Source organism: Oryctolagus cuniculus, chromosome 8 (genome assembly GCF_964237555.1).
Source record: "Oryctolagus cuniculus chromosome 8, mOryCun1.1, whole genome shotgun sequence".
NCBI classification, from domain to species: domain Eukaryota; kingdom Metazoa; phylum Chordata; class Mammalia; order Lagomorpha; family Leporidae; genus Oryctolagus; species Oryctolagus cuniculus.
This window is the reverse complement of record NC_091439.1, coordinates 126,752,797-126,778,820: the sequence shown is the minus strand read 5'-3', so window position 1 is coordinate 126,778,820 and position 26,024 is coordinate 126,752,797. Positions and strand designations below refer to the sequence as shown.

The window sequence follows — 26,024 nt, the reverse complement described above, 5'->3', positions numbered from 1 at the left end:
AAAAATGGAAATCCATGCATAATTTTATCATAATATTTATTTTCCATGAACTTTTGGAAGATCCTTTGACTATCTGAAGATTCACTGCTACAACATTTAGCACTATGCTAACAAAAATGTGTACCTGCGACACTGAGCAATCATACTACCACCAGCATACACACACACACACGCACATGCACACACACACTCAGTCACTCTGCAGGCTCCCATCTACTCATATTTTAACTCTGGGCTCATGTGCATAAAAGGCCTCACTCCCGCACCAGTGGAATTTAATTTTGTCTATTATTCTTTCTCTCCACACTCTATTCCTTCCCATTGATTTACTCACCAGAATGCATTAATTACATATTAATTTTTGTGTGTGTTTAAAGTTTGTATCCACAATTAGCCCATAAGATCCATGGAATCAGAACCTTTTGTCCAGCATGATAATATACACAATGCCAACACCTTGCTTGGCATATAGAAGTCCATGCATTTTAAAATGCAGATGAACAAATAAGAAGTCACTATTAAGGGAATATATTTTTTTCATTACAAGAACTCAGCTCTAAACCAAAAACAATGAAGAATCAAAATACACACCAGGAAGATTTTTTTGTAACCTTTATTCATTCAGAATGCAATTTTGAGTCAATCTACAACCAAAAGAAAATGCTAAATTCTTACGTAGTGTTAACAGGCTGAATGATATAATAGTGCCCCTATGTGTGCAAGCAAGAAGTCGGTCTCTATTCCTTTCATAAAATCTCTTGCTAAACATGTATGTGTTTTTTCCATCAAAAATGCATTAACAAGATCATGCTTATGTAGCTAGTCAGCACAATAGACAAATAATAATTTCTACTGAACTACTGAAGTCTTGCGATAGAGTGCTCACAACTCCAAGCAATGTCCATTGATCTTTTCAATGGCATTCATTATGTGACAGGCTCACCAGTTACATTAAAATAAGTCTACTAATTTTTAAAAGCTAAAATTACTCAAAAAGTCCTGTATTGTAAATAACACCTGGAATATTGCGTTTGTCTAAGATGACTAGATTACATAAATCTTTTCTACAGTCCTTTCTGCAGATGTAGGAAAACAAATGCTATAAGAGAGTGAAATAAAGCTCTTATATTTTTGCCTAAAAGTCTATTTATGTATTTTGCTTAATATTTAAATGATCAAAAATCAATATTAAATAACTGCACAAAACCTAAAATAAAATGGCCACATTACATCATACTACATTATATAGACAGATTAAAAGCTAATTAGAAGCCTTTCTAAAAATTTAAAGTTTCTGACATCATTTTCCACCATTCCATCAACTCTTCCTTCTCCTCTTCTTTCCTTTCTGAAAATGACTCCAGTTCAAAATCAACCTAAGGGAGAAAAATCAAGAACTTATTTTTATCAAATTGCTTTTAAAAATAGACATAAAAATGAACAGTTTCAGTGCTTAAATAACAATCTCAACTCAGTCACCTAAATTAAAGTAGATCCTCAAAAAATCTCTTATAATAAACAAGAGATATTCTCAGGGAGAAAAATCAAAAGTCATTATGTTTGAAATGTGTTTTGCTCAAATCACTTTAAGGCAGGTATAGTTCAAGAAAACCTCCTGCCCCAGTCTCTTTCCCTCATAAAAAGGTGTCACTTGGAGTTAATATTCTGCCTTTATCTATTGAATGAGCTTTCCCTGCCAGCTTGGACTTTCTCTTACTAGATGGAGACATAGGGGAGAATACAGTTCTATGTGCTGTTGTCCCCAGCCATCAAGTTCTGCCTTCCAAAGTCTTGAGTTTGTTGAAGAACTGAATGAAAACACGTATCTCCAAACCACTGCCCTTGTCATGTGGGAGCTTCGTCAGGTCTAGGCGGCCTCCTGCACAGAGCCTATTCAAAATCCGCAGCACTCAGCCCCAACCCTCAGGCCCCGCTCCGCATGAAACCAAGAGTTCTGAATGTGGCCACCTGCACCCCTGGTTGTTCTAGAATGTGATTACACATCCCGGAACCAAGACAGCCAGAAAAGTTAAGGATCAAAATGGTTGAACCTTTACAGACTGTTCCTGGGGCTATTTTTTTTTTCACTTTTTGAAAATTTGCCTCCTTATTTTAATGTATACACAACCTAACTCACACGCACACACAGCCAAAACCAAAGCATAAGTTAAAAACTCGATATATTTTGTTTGCCGAAAACAAACTTTTATACTCCAAACTTTGGGTGCACAAATAAAACACAATACATTTATTTCAGGTAAGCCTTTGAATTGGAAATACTGTGGTCTCATCACCATCTCCTTTCTAGCAAAATTAATGGTATCTGCTTGAATAAAATATACGTTTCAATAGTACTTAGCATAGGGGCCTTGCTCATGGTGTATGCTTAACAAATGTTTAGTTAAAGCCCCAAATCGTCTAGTTGGCATCATTTTTTTTTAAATATTTGGTGAGTAAAGCGTTGTGCTATGTGCCAGAAATAAAGACAGAAAGGAACAAAATTCCATGTAGATTGAAATTCAGGTTAGCAAATAAAATTGTAATTTTTCATGTATCTTTAAGAAACTGAGAAATGGTAACACCGGTGGTAAATCATTCAATGAGATTTGGGGCAGATCATCTAGTATTGTTAGGCTTCAGTGTTCTCATCTATTAAATGGGGCTAATATTACCCACCTCATAGGTTTATTATGAATATTAAATGTAAGTCACTCGAATATGCCTGACAATGGGTGGTACTTAGTTTTTACTAGGTTCGCTATTATTGCCATGCTAAGTTCTTACGTTTACTCACCCCAACAGCAGGGCTATAAGGAACTGCTACCTTCTTCGTTATTGCCAGATAGCCAGGAGCTGAGGCCGTAAGTTTATAGTTTCCAGGTACGAGCAATCTCCAGTAATCACCATCTTTCGCTGTAGGAAAACAAGATATCAAATCACAAGGCACACATGTGGATCGCATAGTTATGCCATCTAAGAAACACCTACCATTGCTTGGTTAGACTCCGATCCCTATTTTTAAAATAAATATACAGGGAATTTGAAGAAGTTCTCTTGAAAAGGGAAAGACGCTCTCCCAATATGCTTGTTTCTTACAGCTGCTTTACAGACATTACTGTTATCTAGCAGACATCTAAGAGCATGGCTTTTCTGATTGCACCAGGAGAAATACAGGTAAAAAGACGTCTACAGTGGGGCCGACACTATGGTGCAGTAGGTTAAGCATCAGGCTGCAGTGCCAGGATCCCATGTGGGCACCAGTTCTAGTCCCGGCTGCTCCACTTCTGATCCAGCTCTGCTGTGGCCTGGGAAAGCAGTGGAAGATGGCCCAAGTGCTTGGGCCTTGCACCCACGAAGGAGACCTGGAAGAAGCTCCTATCTTCGGATCAGCCTAGCTGGTGAATCAGCAGGTGGAAGACCCGACTTCTCCCTCTCTCTCTCTCTCTCTCACTCTCTATAACTCTGCCTCTCAAATAAATAAATCTTAAAAAAAAAAAAAAAAAAAAAAAGACATCTATCAAGTCCTGAGCGGGGAGGTCAGAGCACCTGGCAGCACATTTTGATTCATGCTAGGTGAAGACCTGATGGTGCAAGTCCAGGTCGGGGGTTTGCAGAGTGCAGCCCAAGGGCGGCATCCCCACAACTCCCGAGGATCTAGTTAGAAATTCCGATTTCTGAAGATTTCAGAGCAGGGGGGTCTCCTGAGTTCTTCCAATCTCCTGTTTTCCTACATCAAGGCTTCTCAAACTTAGGTGGATATCAGCCTCCTGGAAAACCTGACAAAATGCACAATCCGTTGCACTGGCTCTGGGTGGGCCCGAGACGGGGGCCTTCTGCCTCTGCAGGGTGGTGCTGAGGCTGTGGTAGGAGCTGCACTCTCTGCAGGAGGTCCTCCAGGACAAGCCACACTTCCTCCTTCTCCTGAGTTGGGCCACACATCCTCCTCACCCGCTCTCTCAGGGCATACTTCCCATCTTATCTCACGGTGAAACAGATCGAACCAGGGCAGGTGAAGCCCCCATCACCACATCGTCCCGTCTGTCTCCAGACCCCCACATCTCCTTTCAGACAGTGCCTCCTGTATCTTGTTGATAACCAAAGTTCTGGAAAGATCTGTCCGCATTCTCTGTTACTGATGATTCTCCTCCTACTCTCTCCTGGACTTTCTCCAATCAGGTTCTGCTTATGCACTCCACAGGAAACAGATCTTGTCACAGCTACCCACACTGGTACAGGGGAACTGGGCAGGGTGTCAGGAAGAGTTGAGCCAGAATATTTCCGCATAGGCATTGTAACTCCTCTCCCTTACCTGTCAATCCAGTATGCTCACTTTCCCATGATGCTCCAGTGTCTCATCTGACACCAGGAAGGAGGAGATGCCATGATGGGCACATGGAAGTTAAGCTCCAGGTGGAGGAGGTATGGAACTCCCAGGAAGCCTCATACACACTAAACTCCACCTCGCTTGTATATTCTATTAGGGCACTTCCCTGTAAAACAGATACATGTGGAGACACCCTTCTTTTGCCCTTGGCCATGTTCATGGGTTGCCCTCTGGCCTCCTTCCCGTCTCTCCTCATAGGCAACCTTCTGGCCCACTCCTAATGGGCATTTCTCCATGTAGGGTCCCCCACACTCTGGCATGAATGTATATTCACCCTCTCCCTTAAATAAATCTCTCACATGTGTACCGTGTTTATGTCTCTGCTTTGAATTCCTATCTCTAGGCAAGCAAGAACCTGGAATAAAATGCATGGTACTTGTGCCCCTAATGACGTGGCTAACTCCAGCGATGCATTCACAAGGCTGCTCTTGCTGGCATTCCTTATCACTCCCTCCTTCATGAAACACCCCCAGGCTTCCAGGACAATGCATATTGTTTTCCTTCTGCTTTGTAGGCCATTGTTTGTTCTTCCTTCCTCATCACCTTGACTTTGAAAAGCTGGAGGGGCCAGCACTGTGGCACAGCAGGTTAACACCCTGGCCTAAAGCTCCAGCACCCCATATGGGTTCCAATTCTAGTTCCGGCTGTTCCACTTCCAATCCAGCTCTCTGCTGTGGCCTGGGAAAGCAGTAGAAGATGTCCCAAGTGCTTGGGCCCCTGCACCCACATGGGAGACCTGGGAGAAACTCCTGGCTCCTGACTTCGGATCAGCACAGCTCTGGCCATTGTGGCCAATCAATTGGGGAGTGAACCATCGGATGGAAGACCTCTCTCTCTCCTCTCTCTGGGTAACTCTATCAAATAAATAAATAAATCTCTAAAAAAAAAAAAGAAAAAAGAAAAAAGAAAAAACCAGGAAAAGCTGGAGTATCCAAGAGTCCAGTCCTCACAGTTCATTCCCTTTGATTCCTTAGGTCAGAGTTTCCTAAACTTTTCATATGATGGAATGAAGAGAAAGTAATATTTGTATGGCAGCCAATGGTTCACAGATAGAAGAGGTGTCCTGGAGCCAGAGGGTCCCAAGCCGGAGTTCTACCCCTGCTAAGAGGTAAGAGGACCATATCTTGGCCCAGATTCTGGAGGCGTGCTGCCCTCATGGGGTGTTGATAAATACTGCTGGGCATGTGAGTAAATGGCATTTAAGAGGACAGATGTTATAGATTTAAAACAAATCCAAGCAGTGAATGTGAAGATTAAGAAATAGTGATATATACACCAGTTTGGGAAATTAAGGTTAATTATGCGTTAGACCTAGAAAAATTATAAAAACCTTATGACTTAAAAAAAAATGTTGCAATGATCCCAGCAGATGACAGTTAACCTAAAATGAACTTGACAGGAGTTTAATAGCAGGAGTGCAGAGAAGTGCCAGGAAAATAGGACATTTTTCCCAAACTGGGAAACTGGAAGTGGGGCTTTAAACCAAGAAATAAATAACATCCCACTTGAATCCTACAGCCTCCAGTTTCACCTTGAATAACTCTGCATTTATGATACGGAGTAAATGAAGAAATGAATGCAAATTCCAGACACACTCTACGCCAGCAGTTACCTTCTACCCTACCCTTCTAGTTCCCTTCACAGCTCATTGCAGAGACTAGGAAAGACACTAGTATGCTAACTCCCACCAGCTTTGTTTCCCTTTGCTTTCCTGGGCAGCTCTGGGGAGACACAGCTGAAGAAAGGGCGCCACCTGCTGCACCCCGACTTCCAGGCACAGCAGCCACCCTGCGTTTCACTGTGCCTGACCTGCTCCCACAAATGCAATGGGCCTAGGTCAGAAGTAAGGGAGAGACAGTGGAAAGAGACAAGGAGGCCAGGAGTGTAAGATTATAATTACGATAATGAGCAGTAGGCTTTTTTGTACCTTGGGCTCCAGGTCAGAGCAGACACTCACCGGATGTAACATCATGATCTATTCCTTCCACGGAGATGGTTGCATTGGCAATCGGGTTACCTTGAAGGTCTCGGACAAATCCTTTAACTCCTCGGTGTATCTATCAAAGTCAAGAACAAACAAACATTCCTGTAGTAAGTGGCCTTCCAAATGTTCCATGCCAAGCATTCCTTATTTTCTAGCGAAATACTGTCGATCCTGAGTGTTAAAGAATCAAAGCATGAGAAACATGCCAGGGGATTCCAATGCAATCCCATCAAGGTGGCATGTACCAATGCCATCTCACTAGTCAGTTACAAGGGACTCAGATGATGATTGATGTCATAAATAAGAGTGTCAATTGTTAAATCAACAACAGGAGTCACTGTGCACTACTCCCCATGGAGGATCTCTGTCCTTAATGGGTTGTACTATGCGAATTAACAGTAAAACTACTACTCAAATGGTACTTTATACTTTGTGTATCTGTGTGGGTGCAGTCTGTTGAAATCTATACTTAGTATATACTAAGTTGATCTTCTATATATAAAGATAATCGAAAGTGAATCTTGGCCGGTGCCGCGGCTCACTAGGCTAATCCTCCACCTGCAGCACCAGCACCCCAGGTTCTAGTCCCGGTTGGGGCACCAGATTCTGTCCTGGTTGCTCCTCTTCCAGGCCAGCTCTCTGCTGTGGCCCGGGAAGGCAGTGGAGGATGGCCCAAGTGCTTGGGCCCTGCACCTGCATGGGAGACCAGGAGGAAGCACCTGGCTCTTGCAGGTGGGAGGGAGGTTACGGGGGGAAGCTGCTATAATCCAAAAGTTGTACTTTGGAAACTTATATTTATTAAATAAAAGTTGCAAAAAAATCAAAGCATGACCAAAAGGAAATGACAAGTAGCTTCCTGAAAATTTGTATCTTGTTCTGAGTCAAAGAAAGACCTTAAAGACCTTGAAGTACTTTCTGGATTAGAATAAATAAATAAAGTTTTTCATATTTGTAAAGTCACAGGACTTACTACAGTGTACAAATCAACACCCTGGTAAGTAGGTAAGTATCAGGGGCCGCTGGCTAAGTTGCTGCCTGTGGCACCGGCACCCCGTGTTGGAGTGCTCTTCTAGGTCCACGCTGTTCTGTTCAGACCTGGCTGCCTGTTAGTGCTCTGGAAAGGCAGCACAGGGTGGCCCAAGTGCCTGGGCCTCTGCCAGTCATAGGGAGTTCAGGCTCCCAGCTTCAGCCTTGCCCAGGCCTGGCAGCTGCAGCCATTCCTCTCACTCTCACTCTCTCTCTCTTTCCCTCTCGCTCTCTCGCTGTCACTCTCTCCAATGCTCTTCCTTTCAAATAAAGGAATAAATCTTTTTTGAAAGCGTCTCCCTCTACTATGCCAATTGTGGGCAGCATTTTTCTCTCTTTTATCCTTTCAATTTTATTTTTTCTTTATTCTTTTTTCTGATATGCCAACTTTTCTGTTTAAACGATTCCACTGCAGTAATAAATACCAACAGAAGGGTTATGGGCTGTCAGAACCCCACATGAATTCAGGTTGGAAAACACTGTCACTGCATGGCTCTTGCGAAGGAAATCACAGAAGTTCAAGTTTCACTCACAACTTGGAGAGGCTGTCCATGACCCCTGCCCCTCTAATCATCTCTACCCAGATTCTAGGGCGTTTCCATTTCAACCACAGTTTAAAAGGCATCCAGGAGATTCTCCATTGTTGCTGGGACTATTTGTATCAGTAGCTTTTAACCTCTTATGTACTTAGGTATCACCCAAAGAGTTTTTGAGGGGCCAGTGCTGTGGCATAGCAGGTAAAGCCACAGCCTGTGGTGCCAGTATCCCATATGGGTGCTGGTTTGAGTCCTGGCTGATCCACTTCCAATCCAGCTCCCTGCTCATGCACCTGGGAAAGCAGTGGAAGATGGCCCAAGCCCCTGGGTCCCTGCCACCCACATGGGAGACCTGGACGAAGCTCCTGGCTTTGGATTGGCCCAGCTCCAGCTGTTGCAGACATTTGGGGAGTAAACCAGTGAATAGAGTATCTGCCTCTCTCTCTCTCTCTCTCTCTCTCTCTCTCTCTCATTCCGCCTTTCAAATAAATAAACATTAAAAAAAGAAGAGTTTTTGAAAGAGTGTGACTCCACATGAGACAAGAAATTCATTTTTAAGGACTCAGATGATTCTGATACAGGTGCCCATGAACCAGTCCTGCAAGATCCCCTGAGAATCTTCGTAATAGACCTTTCCAAAGCTGTTGAGTGGGAGACACTGCTCCTCAGCACACCGTTTACCTAATTAGCTTCACAGGTCTCAGTTCCTGCAAACATTCCTTTAAAACCCTGCAAGAGATTCCCAACCAACCAGAGTTAGCGCCACTAATCACCTACTTTCCATGAAGTGCAAACTGGTCCTGGCCTAGATTTTAGGCCCAGGTGTTCAATCAGTAGTCACCACCACTGTCAAGAACACCGCATCAAGGCAGAGCTCCTGGCAGTCTTCCCTGATCTTTCATCAGCCTCGGATTCCCTAAACGGAGTGTTTATGGTGTCAGCTGTGTGAGCCTGTTCATTACAAAAGACCACTGTATCTGCTGCTACACAGCTCGCACCCCTAACACCAGCACCGTGTCAGGGCAGGTCATGGGGATCACAGAGCAAACCCCTGTCCAAGTGACTTCCAACAGAGTACATAACTTCATCCCTCTTTTCAGCTGATTTCTTTTCTTTTCTTTTTTTTTTTTTTTTTTTTTTTTTTTGACAGAGTAAGAGAGTGAGAGAGAGACAGAGAAAGGTCTTCCTTCCTTCCTTCCGTTGGTTCACCCCCCAAATGGCCACTACGGCTGGCGCACTGTGCGGATCTGAAGCCGGGTGCTTCCTCCTGGTCTCTCATGCGGGTGCAGGGCCCAAGTACTTGGGCCATCCTCCACTGCACTCCCGGGCCACAGCAGAGAGCTGGCCTGGAAGAGGGGCAACCGGGACAGAATCTGGTGCCCCGACCAGGACTAGAACCCGGTGTGCCGGTGCCGCAAGGCGGATGATTAGCCTAGTGAGCCGCGGCGCCAGCCTCAGTTAACCTTGATCTTAGAAAATCCACCTAAACACAGCTGTCTTCAAAGAAGACCTATAGGGTTCCCACCAAACCTGATCTTGGGTTTGGAACATGGCTACTTATCCTTAGCTTTTGTGGTTCAAACATATTTTTATGCTAATTTGCAACAGGAATCCACTGACTGAAAAAATCCTGTGGAATGGGGCCAGCGCCATGGCGTAGTAGGTTAATCCTCCACCTGCGGCGCCGGCAACCCATTTGGGCGCCAGTTCTAGTCCCAGCTGCTCCTCTTCCAATCCAGCTCTGTGTTGTGGCCTGGGAAAGCAGCAGAAGATGGTCCAAGTCCTTGGGCCCCTGCACCCACGTGGGAGACCAGGAAGAAGCAGCTGGCTCCTGGCTTCAGATCTGCAAAGCTCCAGTCATTGAGGCCATTTGGAGAGTGAACCAATGGATGGAAGACCTCTCCCTCTGTTTCTCCCTCTCACTGTCTGTAACTCTACCTCTCAAATAAATAAATAAAATCTTTAAAAAAAAAATCCTGTGGAATGGGCATTCTGTAATCGGGTCCATTCCAGTGGCTCTAGTCCATGATAGTCCTTGTTAGTAGGGCTGTACAGATGTTTGACACGTGTAGAAGAGTTGCTAAGCTGACTTTGATTTTTGGAAAATGAATTGGTTTTATATATATATATGTTTATACAAACACATGTACATATGTAAGTGACTAAATATTAACAGCCTTTGTTCGTATCAGATTAGCTTAATAAATGTGTGTTTCTACTGTCATGGATGTTGACATCACTCTGCTGGACTTTGGGTGTAAATGACCACATTCAGAACGGAATTCAAATACTGTCTAGGCACTCAGGCAAGGAATGGCGTCTACGTCCTTCCACTGCCCCTGCCCAACACCAATGTCACAGCCTATACAGGGAGTAAGGCAGCAAGGGGCTGTCCCGGTCTTAAGCAGTGAAGTGCTGGCAGAGGATGAGAACCTCTGCGATTCTACACGGATCTCACCAGAAGGGCTGCATCAGTGACTCTCTGGTGACTGTCCCAGTTATGTCATAAGAGGCATAGAGCACAGTGATTCTGGATTCAAATTCCGACTGAAGGACCTCCTGTGTGACCTCCCTGTGTAGCTGATTCTTCATCTTTAATTCACACACTGAGGAAGGTGATGGTGGTGGTGTTAGTGGTGGTGGAGGTGGTGGTAGTGGTAGTACTGATGTAACTTCCCTCACAGGGTTGTCATGAGGACGAAGTGCCACTATTGTTACATGCCAGTCATTTAGGATAATGACCGGGAAACAGTAAGTGCCCAGCCAGTGTAAGCTGCCATGATCGTGATTACCCATGATGCAGCTGAGCTAGGCTGAGACAAGCGAGGGATGCAGGACATACGGTCAAGGACAAACTCACTCGCAGTCCTGCTGCTACACTTGCATGAGCTCAAGAGTTAAGTGCACCCTGTGGGCCTCACTTTCCCTACTCAGCCCCTGGCCTCCTGGGATGCCACACACCGAAGGGGCTCAGGGAAGGTGAGAGTCCGGGATTGCTCGTTTCGAATAATACGGATGAAAACAAGGTTCTACCTCACTTCTCCACAACTTTCCAGTGTAGACATTCTCAGTGAATAGTCATGAAGCACAAAAGCTATGACAAGTGAAAGCCTAACTAACCCATGGCCAGCACCTGTCTTCCAAATAAGACAGCCTCATTCTGGGGCAGATGGATGCCTCAGGCTGAACACCTCTTGGGAGACTGTGGCACACCAGTGTAAATGCTCCTGAATCTCCCAGGGCATGCTGGGGACTGCATTTACCTGCTCAAGGTAGCTGATGAGGGAGTTCTTATTATCCTTCCAGTAGCTCTTCAGGGTCTCCTCGGGTGGGAACTTCTCACAGCTGAGCTCCACCGTGATTTCGAAACAGTTGCTGCTGAGGTAATTGAAGTCCTGCATCCCTGCACCAAATGGAAAATCAAAATACTCTCATGGTGATTAAAACTCTACACAGAGGCCGGCGCCGCGGCTCACTAGGCTAATCCCCTGCCTGGCGGCGCCAGCACACCGGGTTCCAGTCCCGGTTGGGGCGCCGGATTCTATCCCGGTTGCCCCTCTTCCAGGCCAGCTCTCTGCTGTGGCCAGGGAGTGCAGTGGAGGATGGCCCAGGTGCTTGGGCCCTGCACCCCATGGGAGACCAGGAGAAGCACCTGGCTCCTGGCTCCTGCCATCGGATCAGCGCGGTGCGCCGGCCACAGCGCGCCGGCCGCGGCGGCCATTGGAGGGTGAACCAACGGCAAAGGAAGACCTTTCTCTCTGTCTCTCTCTCACTGTCCACTCTGCCTGTCAAAAAAAAAAAAAAAAAAAAAACTCTACACAGGCCACTCTGCCACCTTGAGGGCCAAGCAAAAGATACACCAACTGGTGCATTTGAGGAAGTTTGTAGGAAACTTCCTACCATCAGTGATTGAAAAACACACTTAGAAAAGACAGTCACTACCCTTAAAGCACCATCTCTCCTAGGTTCTTAAGCGATCATTTAGCTTAATGCATTGCTGAGGTAGGGTGCTAAGGCAGGTGTTACCCACATTCCCTGTTTCTGGAATGGGCTTCAAGAAAGACAACAAGGTAAAAGACTCAATTCCTACTAAGGTACAATGGAACCTTAAAAAGTGCATGGAGGGGTGGGCACTTGGTGCAGCTATAAAGATGGCGCTTGGTTTGCTCACATCGCATTCTGGACTGCCTGAGTTTGAGTCCTGCTTCCACTTCTCATTACAGCTTCCTAGTAATGTACACTCTAGGAGGCAGCAGGTGATGCCTCAAGTGCTTGAGTTTCTGCCACCTGCACGCGGGACCTGGATTGAGTTTGCAGCTTGGCCTGGCCCAGCACCAGCTGTTGCTGGCTTTTGAGGAGTGAACCAGCAGATGGGAAATTCGTATTCTTTCTCTCCCCTCCCCCCACCTCTCCCGCCTTTCCTCCCTCTCTCTCCCTGCCTCTTTCTCCCTTTCAAATAAATAATAAATAAATCATCTCTATCTAAAAAGAAAAGTTCACGGAAAGATAGAATTTTCAAATTATTATTGTTTTCCATGAACTTCTTATTTTTATTTTTATTTTTTTTATTTATTTGACAGAGTTATGGACAGTGAGAGAGACAGAAAGGTCTTCCTTCCATTGGTTCACCCCCCAAATGGCCACTACGGCCAGCGCTGCGCCGATCTGAAGCCGGGAGCCAGGTGCTTCCTCCTGGTCTCCCATGCGGGTGCAGGGCCCAAGCACTTGAGCCATCCTCCACTGCCCTCCTGGGCCGCAGCAGAGAGCTGGACTGGAAGAGGAGCAACCAGGACTAGAACCCAGCACCCGTATGGGATGCCGGCATCGCAGGCAGAGGATTAACCAAGTGAGCCACAGCGCCGGCCCCTCCATGAACTTTTTGATGTCTTCTCCTATTGGACACATGAACGCTAAGCCCACCTTTCTATCAGGGAAGACCTTGGAGAGTCATGTGTGATGATTGACATATTATCCCTTTCCTGAATCCCCAATATCACAGTACATCCCTGATGGAGTGGGAGGCTCGATGCTACATAGGAGGGGTCTGCAAAACGTTCATGGGGGAGTGGGCATTTGGCCTGGCAGTTAAGCTGCTCATTTGGACAACCGCATCCCATATTGGAGTTTCTGGATTCAAATCCTGGCACTGCTTCTCGTTACAGCTTCCTGCTTATATGCACCCTACGAGGCAGTAGGTGATGGCTCAAGTAGTTGGGTCCCTGCCACCCACATGGAAGATGTGAATTGAGTTCCTGGCTCCTGGCTGCAGCAACCACCCAGCCCTGGCCATTGCAGGCTTTGGGGAATAAACCAGCAGATGGGAGCTCTGTTGTCTGTATCTCTCTCAGTCTCTCAAATGAGAAAAAAATTCATGGAAAACAGGTATTCAGAAAAAGTATGCCTTAGTTACCAAAAAATTTGCACAAAATAGACAGGAAATTTATTGGTAGAACTGTAAATTCAATGTACTCTATAACAATGGAGGAGGATGAATGGCTGACTCTCAGTGGTAACTGTCAATAAGCAACCACCACATAAACAAAGATCAGAATGGAAACTCACCGCCAGGCACACTATACCAGGCACCACCATTGGTTGTGCCTTCTACAAAGCTGCTGTCATCATCATTCTTGCGACAGGGTGGCCGGTTGGGGTCAGACATGACTGGGTTGAAAGAGGAGTACGCCCGAGCCACGCTTTGGAAAATGGCATCATCTGGGCAGGAGCTGTATTCATGAGCACTTCCTGAAAAAATAATTCTCAAGATGAAAGGACTCGACACTGATCAAAGTACCCTGCTTGTTTTTCCAAGGAGCGATTCCGTGTTGAGTTTTTACTGGTACTTTTTTTCCAGCTATGTCACCAGGGGAAGTAGGGTAAAGGGTTAAGTACTAAACTATTACCCATTGTGCTTAGGTTCTGTAACTTCCGCTCCTAGCACTGCCATGGAGAAGTTGGATAGAATGCATATGCCACTTACTAACTGGAGCTTCACAAGAAAAGCTGGTAAGGCCACAAATTTTGCAATCATAGTTTTTTTCATATGCATTTCCCATGAACTCTTACTCAGGTAAGGATAACAGAGACAATCCTGCTGATTAAATGTTATTTAAAAATGCACCTGCACAAACCTCACTGACTCTATGAACCACTCTCACACAAGCTATTCAGTATTCTACTTTAGATTTCATTTTAAATCTCCTATGTACATTGAAGAAATACATCATATTAATTTTATGCTTTGAATTCTTACTTATGTACTATAAAATATAAGGGGACTTCAAAAGGTTCACAGAAAACTGTATTCTGTGAAAACTATGCATGGATTCCAAATTTCCTATAAACTTATCTTTCAATTGCACGTTTTGGAGTTTTTTGAGGTTTTTGGAGCTCCCCTTGTATTCCTAGCCTACAAATTTCCCAGCTCCTGACAAGCTACAAAATTCCTAAGTTTATTTAACAATTTTGTTTCGCTAACCTTTCTTCAACTCCCAAAGCTTCCCGAAATCTAAAAGCATCATCGCATGTTTACAAAGCGCTAACTCTTTCAAGGTCCCCAGGAATGGATACAATGCAGGAAACTTCCTGGAGCAAGAAAAATTAAGCTGAAATAACTAGCTAAAGCTTGCGCTACCTGAGGTGCAACTGAAACTCATGGAGGAGACCAAGCAACAGTTCCCCTTCCTGGCATCCCCACAAAGAGCGCACACCAAGATGCACAGAGTCACGGCGCCCTGCCCAGGCACCAGGAGGCTGTCTCTGTGTGGAAGTCCTTGGCGCACAAGCCTATGTAATTTCTGTAATCGCTCCCTTTTACCAGTGACCAGGAGCAACCCAACTTTGACTTCTGTCTTCTTTTCAGAAGTATTCTATCGGCATCATGTTTGGGGGTGGGGGGCAGGAATCTAGCCTAGCCATTGGAACACTGGCTGCCCCGTCAGAATGCCCAAGTTCAACCCTGGCTCTGGCTCCAGCTTCCTGCCAATGCAGACACTGGAGGCAGCAGTGCTGCACTGATCTCTCAAGTTATTGGGTTCCTGCTACCCACGTGGGAGACTGAACTTGCACACCTGGCTCCTGGCTCTGCCCCAGCCACTCACTCAGTCCCGCCTGTCGCAAGCATTTGGAACTGATCCAGTGAACAGGAAGGTTCTCTCACTCACTCACTCTTCCCCTCCGCCGCTTTGCCTCTCCTCTCCTCTTCCTCTCCCTCTCAAGTTAAACAAATACACCTTTGAAAAAAATCCTGTTTCTCTTCACCTAAGCTTTGAAAAAACGTTACAGTCTTTTTATGTCCAACAGATGTGCCACTGCTAAATGAAATTATTAGGGGATGTTCCTGTTAAACAATACATATGTCTATCACTTAATGACTGGTTATCTAAAAGAGTATCACACAAGTCATCCTATATACCCTCACTGAGCATAGTCATTGCAAACCATGAACCAGCTGGACAGGCAAGAATACCTACCACTCCTGGTCTCATCGTAGGGATAATTGGCCACAAGGTCTCCTCCATGGAGATTGGCAGAGAGCACAAAAGGAATGTCCATAATCCAGTGAATGACAGCCTTGGTCTCAGGAGCAAGCTATATGAAAGATTGGAGAGGAAAAGGACTATGAATTGGAGTCATTGGTACGCTCTCATGACAGCAAAGACATAGGAAAGGTCAAGAAAAAAAACTGGAACCTGGTCCTATTTCAACCACTTTGCGGTTGTTTTCATTGGAAAAAAGTTTCCTGTAAGAGCAGCAGCCCCCATATCTATCTTTCTCAGATGTGTAATAAAAAATATTTCAATAGCACTTAAATTTCTTTACAAGTCCTGTCCGTTTTTCTCTCTTCGGTAAATTGAAAACAAACCTGCAAATCACAAATGTGGGGACAGCTTTAGCTGATCTGTCATAGCTCATGCATCTCGGCTCGTAATAGTTAAGAATAAGATAAGGAGAGAAGATAACAGTTGGGCTGCAGAGCAGAGTTCCTCATCTAAGGTTCTTCAAACACGTGGTAGATTTTTATTTCCAACTTTGGCTTACTGTTTTTCCAGTTTTCTTCTACTACTTCAAACACTGTCCCTATAAAAGAATATTAGTCTGGGTCTATTTTAGAGGTAACTATAAAATCTCAGTTTACTTTGGAATGATCATCTTAAATTTACAAACAAAAGCACACGTTTCAGGAATTCATGTTGAGTTTTTTGAATGATTCACATCCCCTCATATCTTGGAAGCAAAACAAAGGAGAAAAATTTATACCAAAAAATTAATCTGGAGCCAAAAACTTGATACTTTTATATGATGAGCTTTTAATAGCAGTGGGGGAGATTCTAAAACTCCAAGTATTTCTGTGGTAAAAAGAAAAAAGCTGTCCCTGGAGATGTGATCTGTACTGTTCTTTGGGACAGCAATTCTAAAGGCATCCATATGGGTTGGTGGTCAGGGTGAGATCATGTATTCGTGTATCCCAGTTTGGCTTATGAACAGCTCTCATATATGCTATTTTATTGCACTTCATAACACCTCACTGGATATACAAAGACAGGGAGCTCCACTTCCCAGGGGAGAATCTGATGCTGGGGGTGTGAAATACCATGCACAAGTCCACACAGGTGAGGATTCCAATCCAAAGCAGGAGCCAGAAGACACACATTACTCTTAGTATGTCAGCTTCACTGCAGAAAACTCTCCTATTCTTCACATGTGCTACTCAGAACTGTGGAAAAGGGTGATTTAGGATATTGTTAAGGGGTAGCAAAACATGGCTAACTGGAAGAATAAGTTGTAATGTTCTACAACATGGCAGGGTGACTATAGCTTACAGCAACTTATTGCATGTTGTATAAATAACTAGAAAAAGGAGTCCAGAGGCTCTCAATGCAAAGAAATGGTAAATGTTTAAGGAAAGAGAAACAGTAGATACCCTGATTTGATTACCCCACAATGTGTTTGCTGTATTATCATACCATATTCCAAAAATTTGTAAACTTATTGTATGTTGGTTACAAAAAGATTAGGGTATTATTTTTGCTATTTGTCTGGTTGGTGGATTTTACCCTCACTATTAACAAATGCTCACTGCACAAACTGTAGAGGAGACAGATAGTCACAAACAAGAAAATTAAAATTACTCATAACTTTGCTACCTAAAGAACTTTTTGAGAACTCCTCACATTTAAGTGGCCCACCGAGAAGACACCAAGACACCCCTAAGATCAAGCCCCTTGTGTAACCTAAAACCAGCTGCGGCCTATCTTTACAGCCTGCACTTGGGGGCAGGCATTTGCTGCGGTGGCCAAGGTATCACTTGAGTGGCCCTCACCCCACGTCAGAGTGCCTGGCTTTAAGTCCTGGCTCTGCTCTCATTTCTAGCTTCCTGCTAATGTGCACCCTGGGAGGCAGTAGGTGAGGGCTCAAGGACTTGGCTCCCTGCCAGCCATGTAGGAGACTAAGATTAAGTTGCCAGCTGGGCCCCAGCTACTGAGGGCGTTTGAGGAGGAGTATCTATGTGCGTCTGTCTCTGTCTCTCAAATAAAAATAAATACTTAATTAACTTTAAACTTCCATTTAAAGACTGTAAATGCAGCTCAAATATTAGGCTGCATCATTAGATGACTTTGGCTCCCAAAATAAGTTGAAACTCTAGGAGTGGTATTAAAAATGTATAGAAAATACATACCATAAAAAGGTTATGCATGGATTTCAAAAGTTTTACACCAAATTAAACATATCTGTTAACTCTGCTTTTCTATAAACTTTAAAATTTTTTTGTTTCTTTATTTCAGAGACAGAGAGAGAGAAACCTCCTACCCTCCAGTTCACTCCCCAAATGCCTACAACTGAGGCCGGGGCTGGGCCAGAGCTGGAGCCTGGAGCTGGGAATACAGTCTGAGTCTCTCACATGGGTGGCAAGGACCCAATCGCCTGCGCCATCACTGCCACCTTCCAGCATGCTAGCAGGAAGCTGGAGCCAGCAGCAGTAGCCAGAACTCAAACTCGGGCACTTCAACGTGGGACCCAGGCACGGTGCTAGGCCAAACAGCCGCTCCCCGATTTTTCCATGGACTGTTTGAAGTTCCTCATTTGATTTAGGTCTCTTCACAACGGTAACCATTAAAGGTAAGTATAAACTCAACAAATTATGGGATGCATTTTCACCCGCTGAGCCTGGATGACAGGGGAGGCAGCTGGACCGACAGTTCAAGAGCAGGTGAGAAATGACCCAGCAGGAAGAAGAGCAAGAGGAAGCTCTATGCAGAGAGGCTCAGAGGGGCCAGGAGAGTGTTGGCCTCGCGGCCCATCTCAGGGGGGCCCCGGAGCACCAGGGGCTCGTGGAGAATGTCAACTCCTTCCACCACCAAGGCCACAGCACACACCCCAGACTCCATGCTCCATGGAGCCGTATCAGCTGGAATCTGCATCTCTAACAGGGGAAGGCTGGCCCAGCAAACAGCAGAGCTAACCTTGCGATTCCAAAGCATTCCTAGGTGATATGCACAGACAGAGGTATCAGAGGCGAAGGGAAGGGAGTAGGAGGGGATATATAGTGACGCTTATGAAATCCCTGCCAACTGTCTCTTCCCTGCTGGGTCTTAACACTCGCGCATTCTTACTGACAAACTGGGGAAACGGAGACAAGGCACAAGACATGCACAATACCATCCCCCAATTATAAACAGCTTTACTGAAGAATCAGTATACAGTAAACACATCTTGCTTTATGTTTCAGGAAGGGGATTGAACTTTGATTTCCATGTATTTTTCTTTAATTTGCATTTATCTAGAAAAAGTAGCGGCATTGAGTTTTGTTTTTTTTTTTCTTTTCAATAAAAGTTGTTTATTTTTTTATATTTGACAGGTAGAGTTATAGACAGTGAGAGAGAGAGAGAGAAAGGTCTTCCCTCCATTGGTTCATTCCCCAGATGGCAGCCACGGCCGGCGCTGCGCCGATCCAAAACCAGGAGCCAGGTGCTTCCTCCTGGTCTCCCATGTGGGTGCAGGGCCCAAGCACTTGGGCCATCCTCCACTGCACTCCCGGGCCATAGCAGAGAGCTGGACTGGAAGAGGAGCAACCAAGACTAGAACCAGCACCCACATAGGATGCCAGCGCCACAGGCAGAGGATTAACCAAGTGAGCCACGGCACCGGCCCCTCAATAAAAGTTCTTATTTAAAAGAATACCATCGGCATAGGCATTGTGGTACAATCAGGTTAAGCCACCACTTAGGAAGCCGGCATCCCGTATTGGAGGGCCTGGATTGAGTTCTGCCCCCCACTCCCGCCCTGTTTCCAATGCAGTTTCCTGCTAACATGTCTGTGAGGCAGCAGGTGATAAGCCAAGTACTTGGGTCCCTGCCACACATAGGGGGAACCTGGATAGAGTTCTAGGCTCTTGGCTTCAACTTGGCTCAGCTCTGGCTATTGCAGGCATTTGGGGAGTAAACCAGCAAATGGAAATCTGTCTCTCTCTTTTTCTTTCTCTCTCTCTTTCTTCATCTGTCATTCTGCCTTTCAAATAAATATTTTTAAAAAATAATAATACCAATAAGCATGCATCATTTAAGCAAATATTACCCAAGCTAGAAATACAAAATTATCTAGAGATTACACAAATATTATCCCGGTTAAAGCTGGGATGGAGGAGGTGGTGCAGGCTGGAAATAATGTCACTTGCACAAAGTTGCCAATCACACATCTGGTCAACATGAGTTTAGTTCACAATTCTTCCATGACAGGTGCCAGAAATTATTTTCCTTGTTTCTCAGATGTAACAAAGGCAGGTTCAACAAAGACAAAGATGGGAAAGTCTGAGGCTAGCGTTTTGTTTCTGCTGAAGTCATACTAACAGGTCTGTACCCTCTTTGCTGGCCATCACCTGTCCAGCTCTCCCTCTCCCTGGAAAAGGTACTTTGGGGGGGGGGCTGAGAAGCAGCGAGTGTGTCTGTGACTCCCAGGCAGGGAAGCTCTGGTCACTCACTTAGAAGGTCCTGCCAGAGCCTAGCCCTTGGCAGCCCAGAGGCAGCCCAGCCTCCGCCTGTAGGCTGAGCCCAGGTTTCTGGGAGGAATCCTAAACACAGGCAGCAGAATGTCGAGAATTTAGGTCAACAATCCGGGACCCTCTGCCTGAGGACCCTCTCCCCAGTGTCCCAGCCTGGATTGTTCATGACTGCATTTTCACATCCTACATTTTTCAGATTTGCTTGTGGGACTGGATTGCACCTGCACTCATAGCAGGCCCTGGGAACAAGGGGGTGAGATGCAGACTCATGGAGAAAGACAGCCACATAAACAAATCCCGGTGAGAGGAGGAATGCTCCCGTGACAGTGAGCACCGCCCTGGAGAACACAAAGCAAGCTTCTCAGGTCCCATCCTCGAGAGCAGAGGGACATTGCCCGAGGGGGACCTGGGAGCAAAGGCAAGGGATCCCAGGCCTGGGGACAGTTCAGAGCCAGGCACTGAACTGTCAGAAAACAAAATCCCGGGAACAAGGAGAGGGTGTGGTTGTACCAAGCATCCAAGCCAGATTAAGGGGTGAGCCAGCTGGCAGCTTCCAGGGGCCAAGGGACTTGTGAATGACCCTGAAGCTATAACGGGTGGGGAAATGGCTCTTTCCCCCTCCCACTTAGAGCAAGAATTGCCTGTGGCAACCAAGCAGGAACTGAGAGCTGCCTCCTGCACTTCTTCCTTGTGGGCTCAGCTTCTCTGCAGCACTGAAAACAATGTTGGTTTGAAGACACCAGTGCTGAGTATGTGTCCATCTAGTCCTGAGTACCTCCCTAACAGGAAGCGCTGAGAAATTACACAGAGATGATAAGAGTTCTGGCTCCCGACCTCACGCCCTACACGTGTTAACTCTTTCAGTCTCTATGAGCATCTTATGAGATGGACACTGCTACCGTCTCCACATCCCCGATGAAGACACTGAAGCACAGAGATGTCAAGTAACCTTTCAAAGTTCACACAGCAAATCTCAGAGCTAGAACTTGAGTCAGGGTCTCCGAGTTTCACCATCACACTGTTCTCCCATACTGGCTTTTCACTCTGTCAGCATTCTTCAGTTTATGGACCACTGGCAAGGTCTGAAGCAAAAGAGTGACTGGGGGTGGGGGAGGTGGAGAGGTTCACTATGGAGGACTCTGGGAAGATTCAATAGAATGGAGAGAGGCTAGACACAAAGAGTAGGAGTCTCACCCGGCAGAGCAGACCGTGGGGACCTGAATTAAAGCCGTGGGGTGTCTTTGCAAAGGAAAGGAGACTGCCGAGGTGGGAGCTGTGGGAACTCACTGCTGGTGAGGGCGGGGAGCAGAAAAATCAAAGGTTTTCATGATCAGGATAATGGAAGAATAGTGACTCTAAGAGAAAATAGTTGTTTCCAGAGAAGCTAAGCTTGCGGCCCTGGGTTCCACTGGGCAAAGGGACCCAGCGAGCAGGTGAAACTGAGAATGGAGCGCCACCAAAGGTCTGGAGCTAGAGCGATGGAGCCGGGAGACCTTGAAGAGAACTTACAGGGACACAGATCCAGAGCCGTGGTGACTGAGATGCCCATTCTGGGTTCCTCCCTTCTGTCCCCACCCCTGAACCCAATTCCAGAGAGCAGGACTCACGTCCAGCACCAGCCCGCTGGCCATGACTTTCATGTCAGAGTTAACTACTCCACACGTGACAGTCTTCGCCCCTTTTCTGAGACCTGCAGTGAATGCCTGCAGGTACTCCCAAGCCCTTTCTATAAGATGCTTTTGGCTAGATATCCATCCCTCTGATAAAGTTTAATTTGTAAGTCAGGCACAGTCACAGATTAACAATAACTCACAAGAAAATAGAGCTATAATGATATACTGTAATAAAATAGCCAACGTCACTATTCTCACGCATCGGGGTCCCAGTCCCGGAAACTGTTCAAGAATGACTTGAACAAAACCCTGTGACAACATGACAGCTGATCTCTTTAACAGAGACACCACTGAATGGTGGGGTGGCAGATACAGTGTGGATGCTCTAGGGACGACTCACAGCCAGGGAGGATGGAGTGGGACAGCCCGAGGTTCCATCACACTACTCTGAACAGCTCGCAATGTAAAGCTTAGTGAACTGTTTATTTCTGGAATTGCCCATTTAATCGTTTTGGACTGAGATGGGTGGTGGGTAACTGAAACCACGCAGGTGACAGGGCAGACACCCGCCACACGCCTGCATCCTTCAGGAAGTACAAACACGTGAGGGCCCATCGCCTTAGCTTAGAGGACACAGCCCGGAAAACGACGACGACACGTATGGTCGACCTTTGCGTTCTGATCCACAATCTTCTTCAGGTTTTTCAGCAGATGGTTATTGGGGCCGCCTTCTTTCTCATTGACGTACACGATCCTATCCAAGTCTGGGAAGTTCCGGTTCAAATCTATTCCCTGGGCGTTGCTTCGACCCACAAACCAATCCTTGAGCTCACCAGGCTAAAAAAAAGAAAAAAAAAAATTCACAAAGATGCTCAGTTATTCGGCATTGTGTAACTATAAGGTCTCTATTCATGGTTTTTAAAATAAGTTTAAAATAAGGATTAAGTATTCATTTCAATGATATCCTCCCATAATGCAATTTTCACCATTTTACTTACAAAAGAATGAAGGTATCGATTTAAGGTACTTGTTTGGATATTTTGAAAATATTTCGATGAATCATATTTTAAGTGTTAATAAGTATTTAAGAGGTATGTGTCATTCAATTTCAAAAATTCAGTATATATTAATTAATAATAGCATACATTCTGTATTTAGATTTAACTAAAATATTCATTGCCTCTAAATCATAGCAAACTATTTTTAAATATTTAAAAGAATCATTAAATAAGATTAGAAGCTTAAAATAAGTCCAACATGAATAATTCATATTTTAATAACACATCTCCTTCCAGTAGTCCTCAAGAAGAAAAACAAGCTCTAGAACAAAAGTTCTAGAGTCTTGCGATTTGAGGAATTTCTGTCCAATTTAAATGCTTCCTTTCACTGTGCTACAACCTAGAAACTTAATGAATTTCCAAGATACTCGGTTTAATGTTATCATGTGAATTTTGTTTTAGGATCAAATTACTTCAAATCTATGATGGATTTTTAAGTCATGTACTCCTATATACCTTAGACTGTGAGAAATAAAAATCTGTAAGACACCAAACAACAATGATAATCTTTTACTCATCTGTCTTATAAGATCAAGATCACATTAAGACATCAAATAACTTAATTTTCTTACTAGATTTTTTCTCCTATAACTTTGGAAAGCATATCAATATTATACTTATTTACAGAAATTCACTCTGTGAGTAGATGTCAAACTACTGGGTCCCTGGATTTTCTTAATTTCGGCTACACACAAAAAAATATTTACTTTAAAAAATACAAATTAAAAAGTTTACTTGTGTTCCCATACAATAGGAAAATTATTTCAAACTGAAGAAAACCACAAATATTATATCCCCAATCCTGTCCAATCAAAATGAGAATACACTCTATAGCTTCTCTTAAATACCATTCATTTCTAGCTCTCTAACAGCCAAAGTCTATCACATTATTTTTAGTTTATTGGTGAGTTATTTTTTGTTTTATTTGTTTTTTTTTAAGATTTTTATTTATTTATTTGACAGGTAGAATTACAGACGGTGAGAGAGAGAAAGGTCTTCCTTTCGTTGGTTCACCCCCCAAATGGCCACAACAGACGGAGCTGAGCCAATCTGAAGCCAAGAGCCTGGAGCTTCTTCCCAGCCTCCTATGCGAGTGCAGGGCCCAAGCACTTGGGCCATCCTCCACTGCCTTCCCAGGCCACAGCAGAGAGCTGGACTGGAAGAGGAGCAACCGGGACTAGAACCGGTGTCCAAACGGGATGCCAGCGCTGCAGGCGAAGGATTAACCTAGTGTGCTACGGAGCTGGCCTCTGTTTTATTTGTTTTTTTAAATATTTTTCATGATTAACCAAAGATTAAGACAGCTATTAAAACATTGGTCTGGCCAGAAGCTCTTCCTCCTTGGTTTCGGTAGAGGGCGCTGTGTCCCTGACTCATCCAGACCGAGCCGAGGGATTCCCCTTCAATACAGAGCAGTATTTTTCATACTGGCAAATTTTTAGAAGGAAATTTATCTAGTCACAAACGAGGATGAATTAATCGGAATTATTTAACAACACAAGCAAAACATTATCAAAAAAAAATCATCTATTATTTTTCACTTTATGTTTCTGTGTGGGAGCAAACTGTTGAAATCCTTACTTAATGTATACTAAGCTGATCTTCTGTATATTAAGATAATCGAAAATGAATCTTGATGTGAATGGAAGGGGAGAGGGAGCGGGAAAGGGGAGGGTTGTGGGTGGGAGGGAAGGTATGGGGGGGAAGCCATTGTAATCCATTATTCGTACTTTGGAAACTTATATTCATTAAATAAAAAAAAAAAGTTATAAATAAAAAAAAAAAAGATGCTCAAGCCAGATTTCCAGAAATGCAAAAAAAAAAAAAAAAAAAAAAATTAACTGATTAACCAAACTTCTCATTCAGTCTCTGCTGAAGAAGAAATTCTGTAACCCCTCACATTCTGGCTTATTTTCTTACCAGCCAGCTGAATTCTGTACCACTTTTACTCTCCAGTGAGCCTTGTGGAAACTCCAGATGACAGCATTACTTACAGATGCATACATACGTACAAGCACATGGATCACGAGGAAGGCCAGCCCCACCTGACCAGCCGGGCACCCACCTGGGATGCTGCCTTCTCAAAGCCGTCGGGGTTCAGCGAAGGCATGATGTGGATTCGGGTGTTGTGGATCAGGTTGACGACTGTCTCATTCCCCTTCTGGTATTCGTTGCATAAGTACTGGGCCAGGAAAATGAGCAGTTCCCTTCCAACAGCCTCATTACCGTGCATATTCCCAATGTATTTAAATTCAGGCTCACCTGGCAAGATCAAAAATAGAAAATAGAAAGACGTTTTCCATAATACCAAAGAGAAAGCAAATAGCACACACTGGTGACGATCTCTTCTCCCTACTGCCGGACGACACATAGCCACAGCTTCCTTTCTCCCTGAGGCGATGCCTGAGACATCTACCTTGCACATTAAATCTCTAGAAACATCCTTTCTCTCCTAGCCCTCTCTCCTCCGCTTCCCACCTGCTAGGGACTGAACTGTGTCCACCGACATTCATAGGTTGAAGGCCTAGTGCCCAGTGTGACTGTAATTTGGAGATAAGGCATTTACAGAGGTAATTTAGGTTAACTGAGGTTATAAAGGTGAGGTCATAATCCAACATGACTGATGTCTTTAGAAGAAGAGACAAAAGATAACTCTATTCTCTATTTCTATCTCCCTCCTTCCTTCCCTCCCTCTCTCTCCTCCCTCCACTCAACACAGGAATGGCCATGTGAGGACATGGCAGGAAGGTGATGGCAAGCCAGGACAAGAGCCCTCAGCACTCAGTGGAAACCCACTCAGCGGCACCTTGATCTTGGACTTGTAGCCTCCAAAACCATGAGAAAATAAACCTGTTGTTCAATCCACCTGGGCTGTGGTATTTCTTTTTTAATGACCGTCTGACCAGGCTACCCCACCACCAAAATCTATTAATAAGCTGCTAACATGACTCCTGTTGGCTAAACACTATATTTGGCATGTTTTCTTATTTGATCCCCACCAAACATCTACAAGTGTTTTCATTGATGAGAGCCAGGCTGCCTAAGAGTCTGACCACACAACACAGCCCGTGAAGCCAGGATTCAAATGCTGGTCTTCTAGTGTGGGCAAAAGTTTATGCTTTTGTGGCTTTTTTTTTCCCCTCTAAACCATAGTGGTTAAAAGGAATCAGCCTGGGTTCAAATCCTAGCACCAGTCCTTCCTGGATGGCTTACTTAGAGTTCCTCCAGGTCTCCGTGGTTCTCATCACCTATCTGAAATATAAAGATAGCAACAGACTTTTCCCTCAAAAGGTTACAGTGAGAACTGAGTGAAATCGTGAATGTAAACTCAGAACAGTGCCTGGCAATAAGCAAGAGCTACGTGTTTGCTGCGCTTGTTTTCCATGGTATCATGGTATTATTACTCCCCCATTTTATCTTGTCGT

At 44.7% G+C, this 26,024-nt stretch overlaps 1 protein-coding gene across 1 annotated transcript; it reads right to left on the bottom strand.

Annotated features, from left to right (window-relative positions):
- Positions 1–758: 758 nt before the first annotated feature.
- Positions 759–24,985, bottom strand: LOC138843413 (carboxypeptidase E-like). The gene is made up of 8 exons (XM_070047265.1): positions 24,665–24,985; positions 22,211–22,378; positions 15,403–15,520; positions 13,493–13,675; positions 11,194–11,333; positions 6,342–6,441; positions 2,795–2,913; positions 759–1,376 (listed from the first exon to the last, which is right to left on the bottom strand). Exons 1-8 carry the CDS (start codon positions 24,968–24,970, stop codon positions 1,278–1,280), a joined length of 1,233 nt encoding a protein of 410 aa, XP_069903366.1. The 5' UTR covers positions 24,971–24,985; the 3' UTR covers positions 759–1,277.
- Between the last annotated feature and the right edge of the window lie 1,039 nt (positions 24,986–26,024).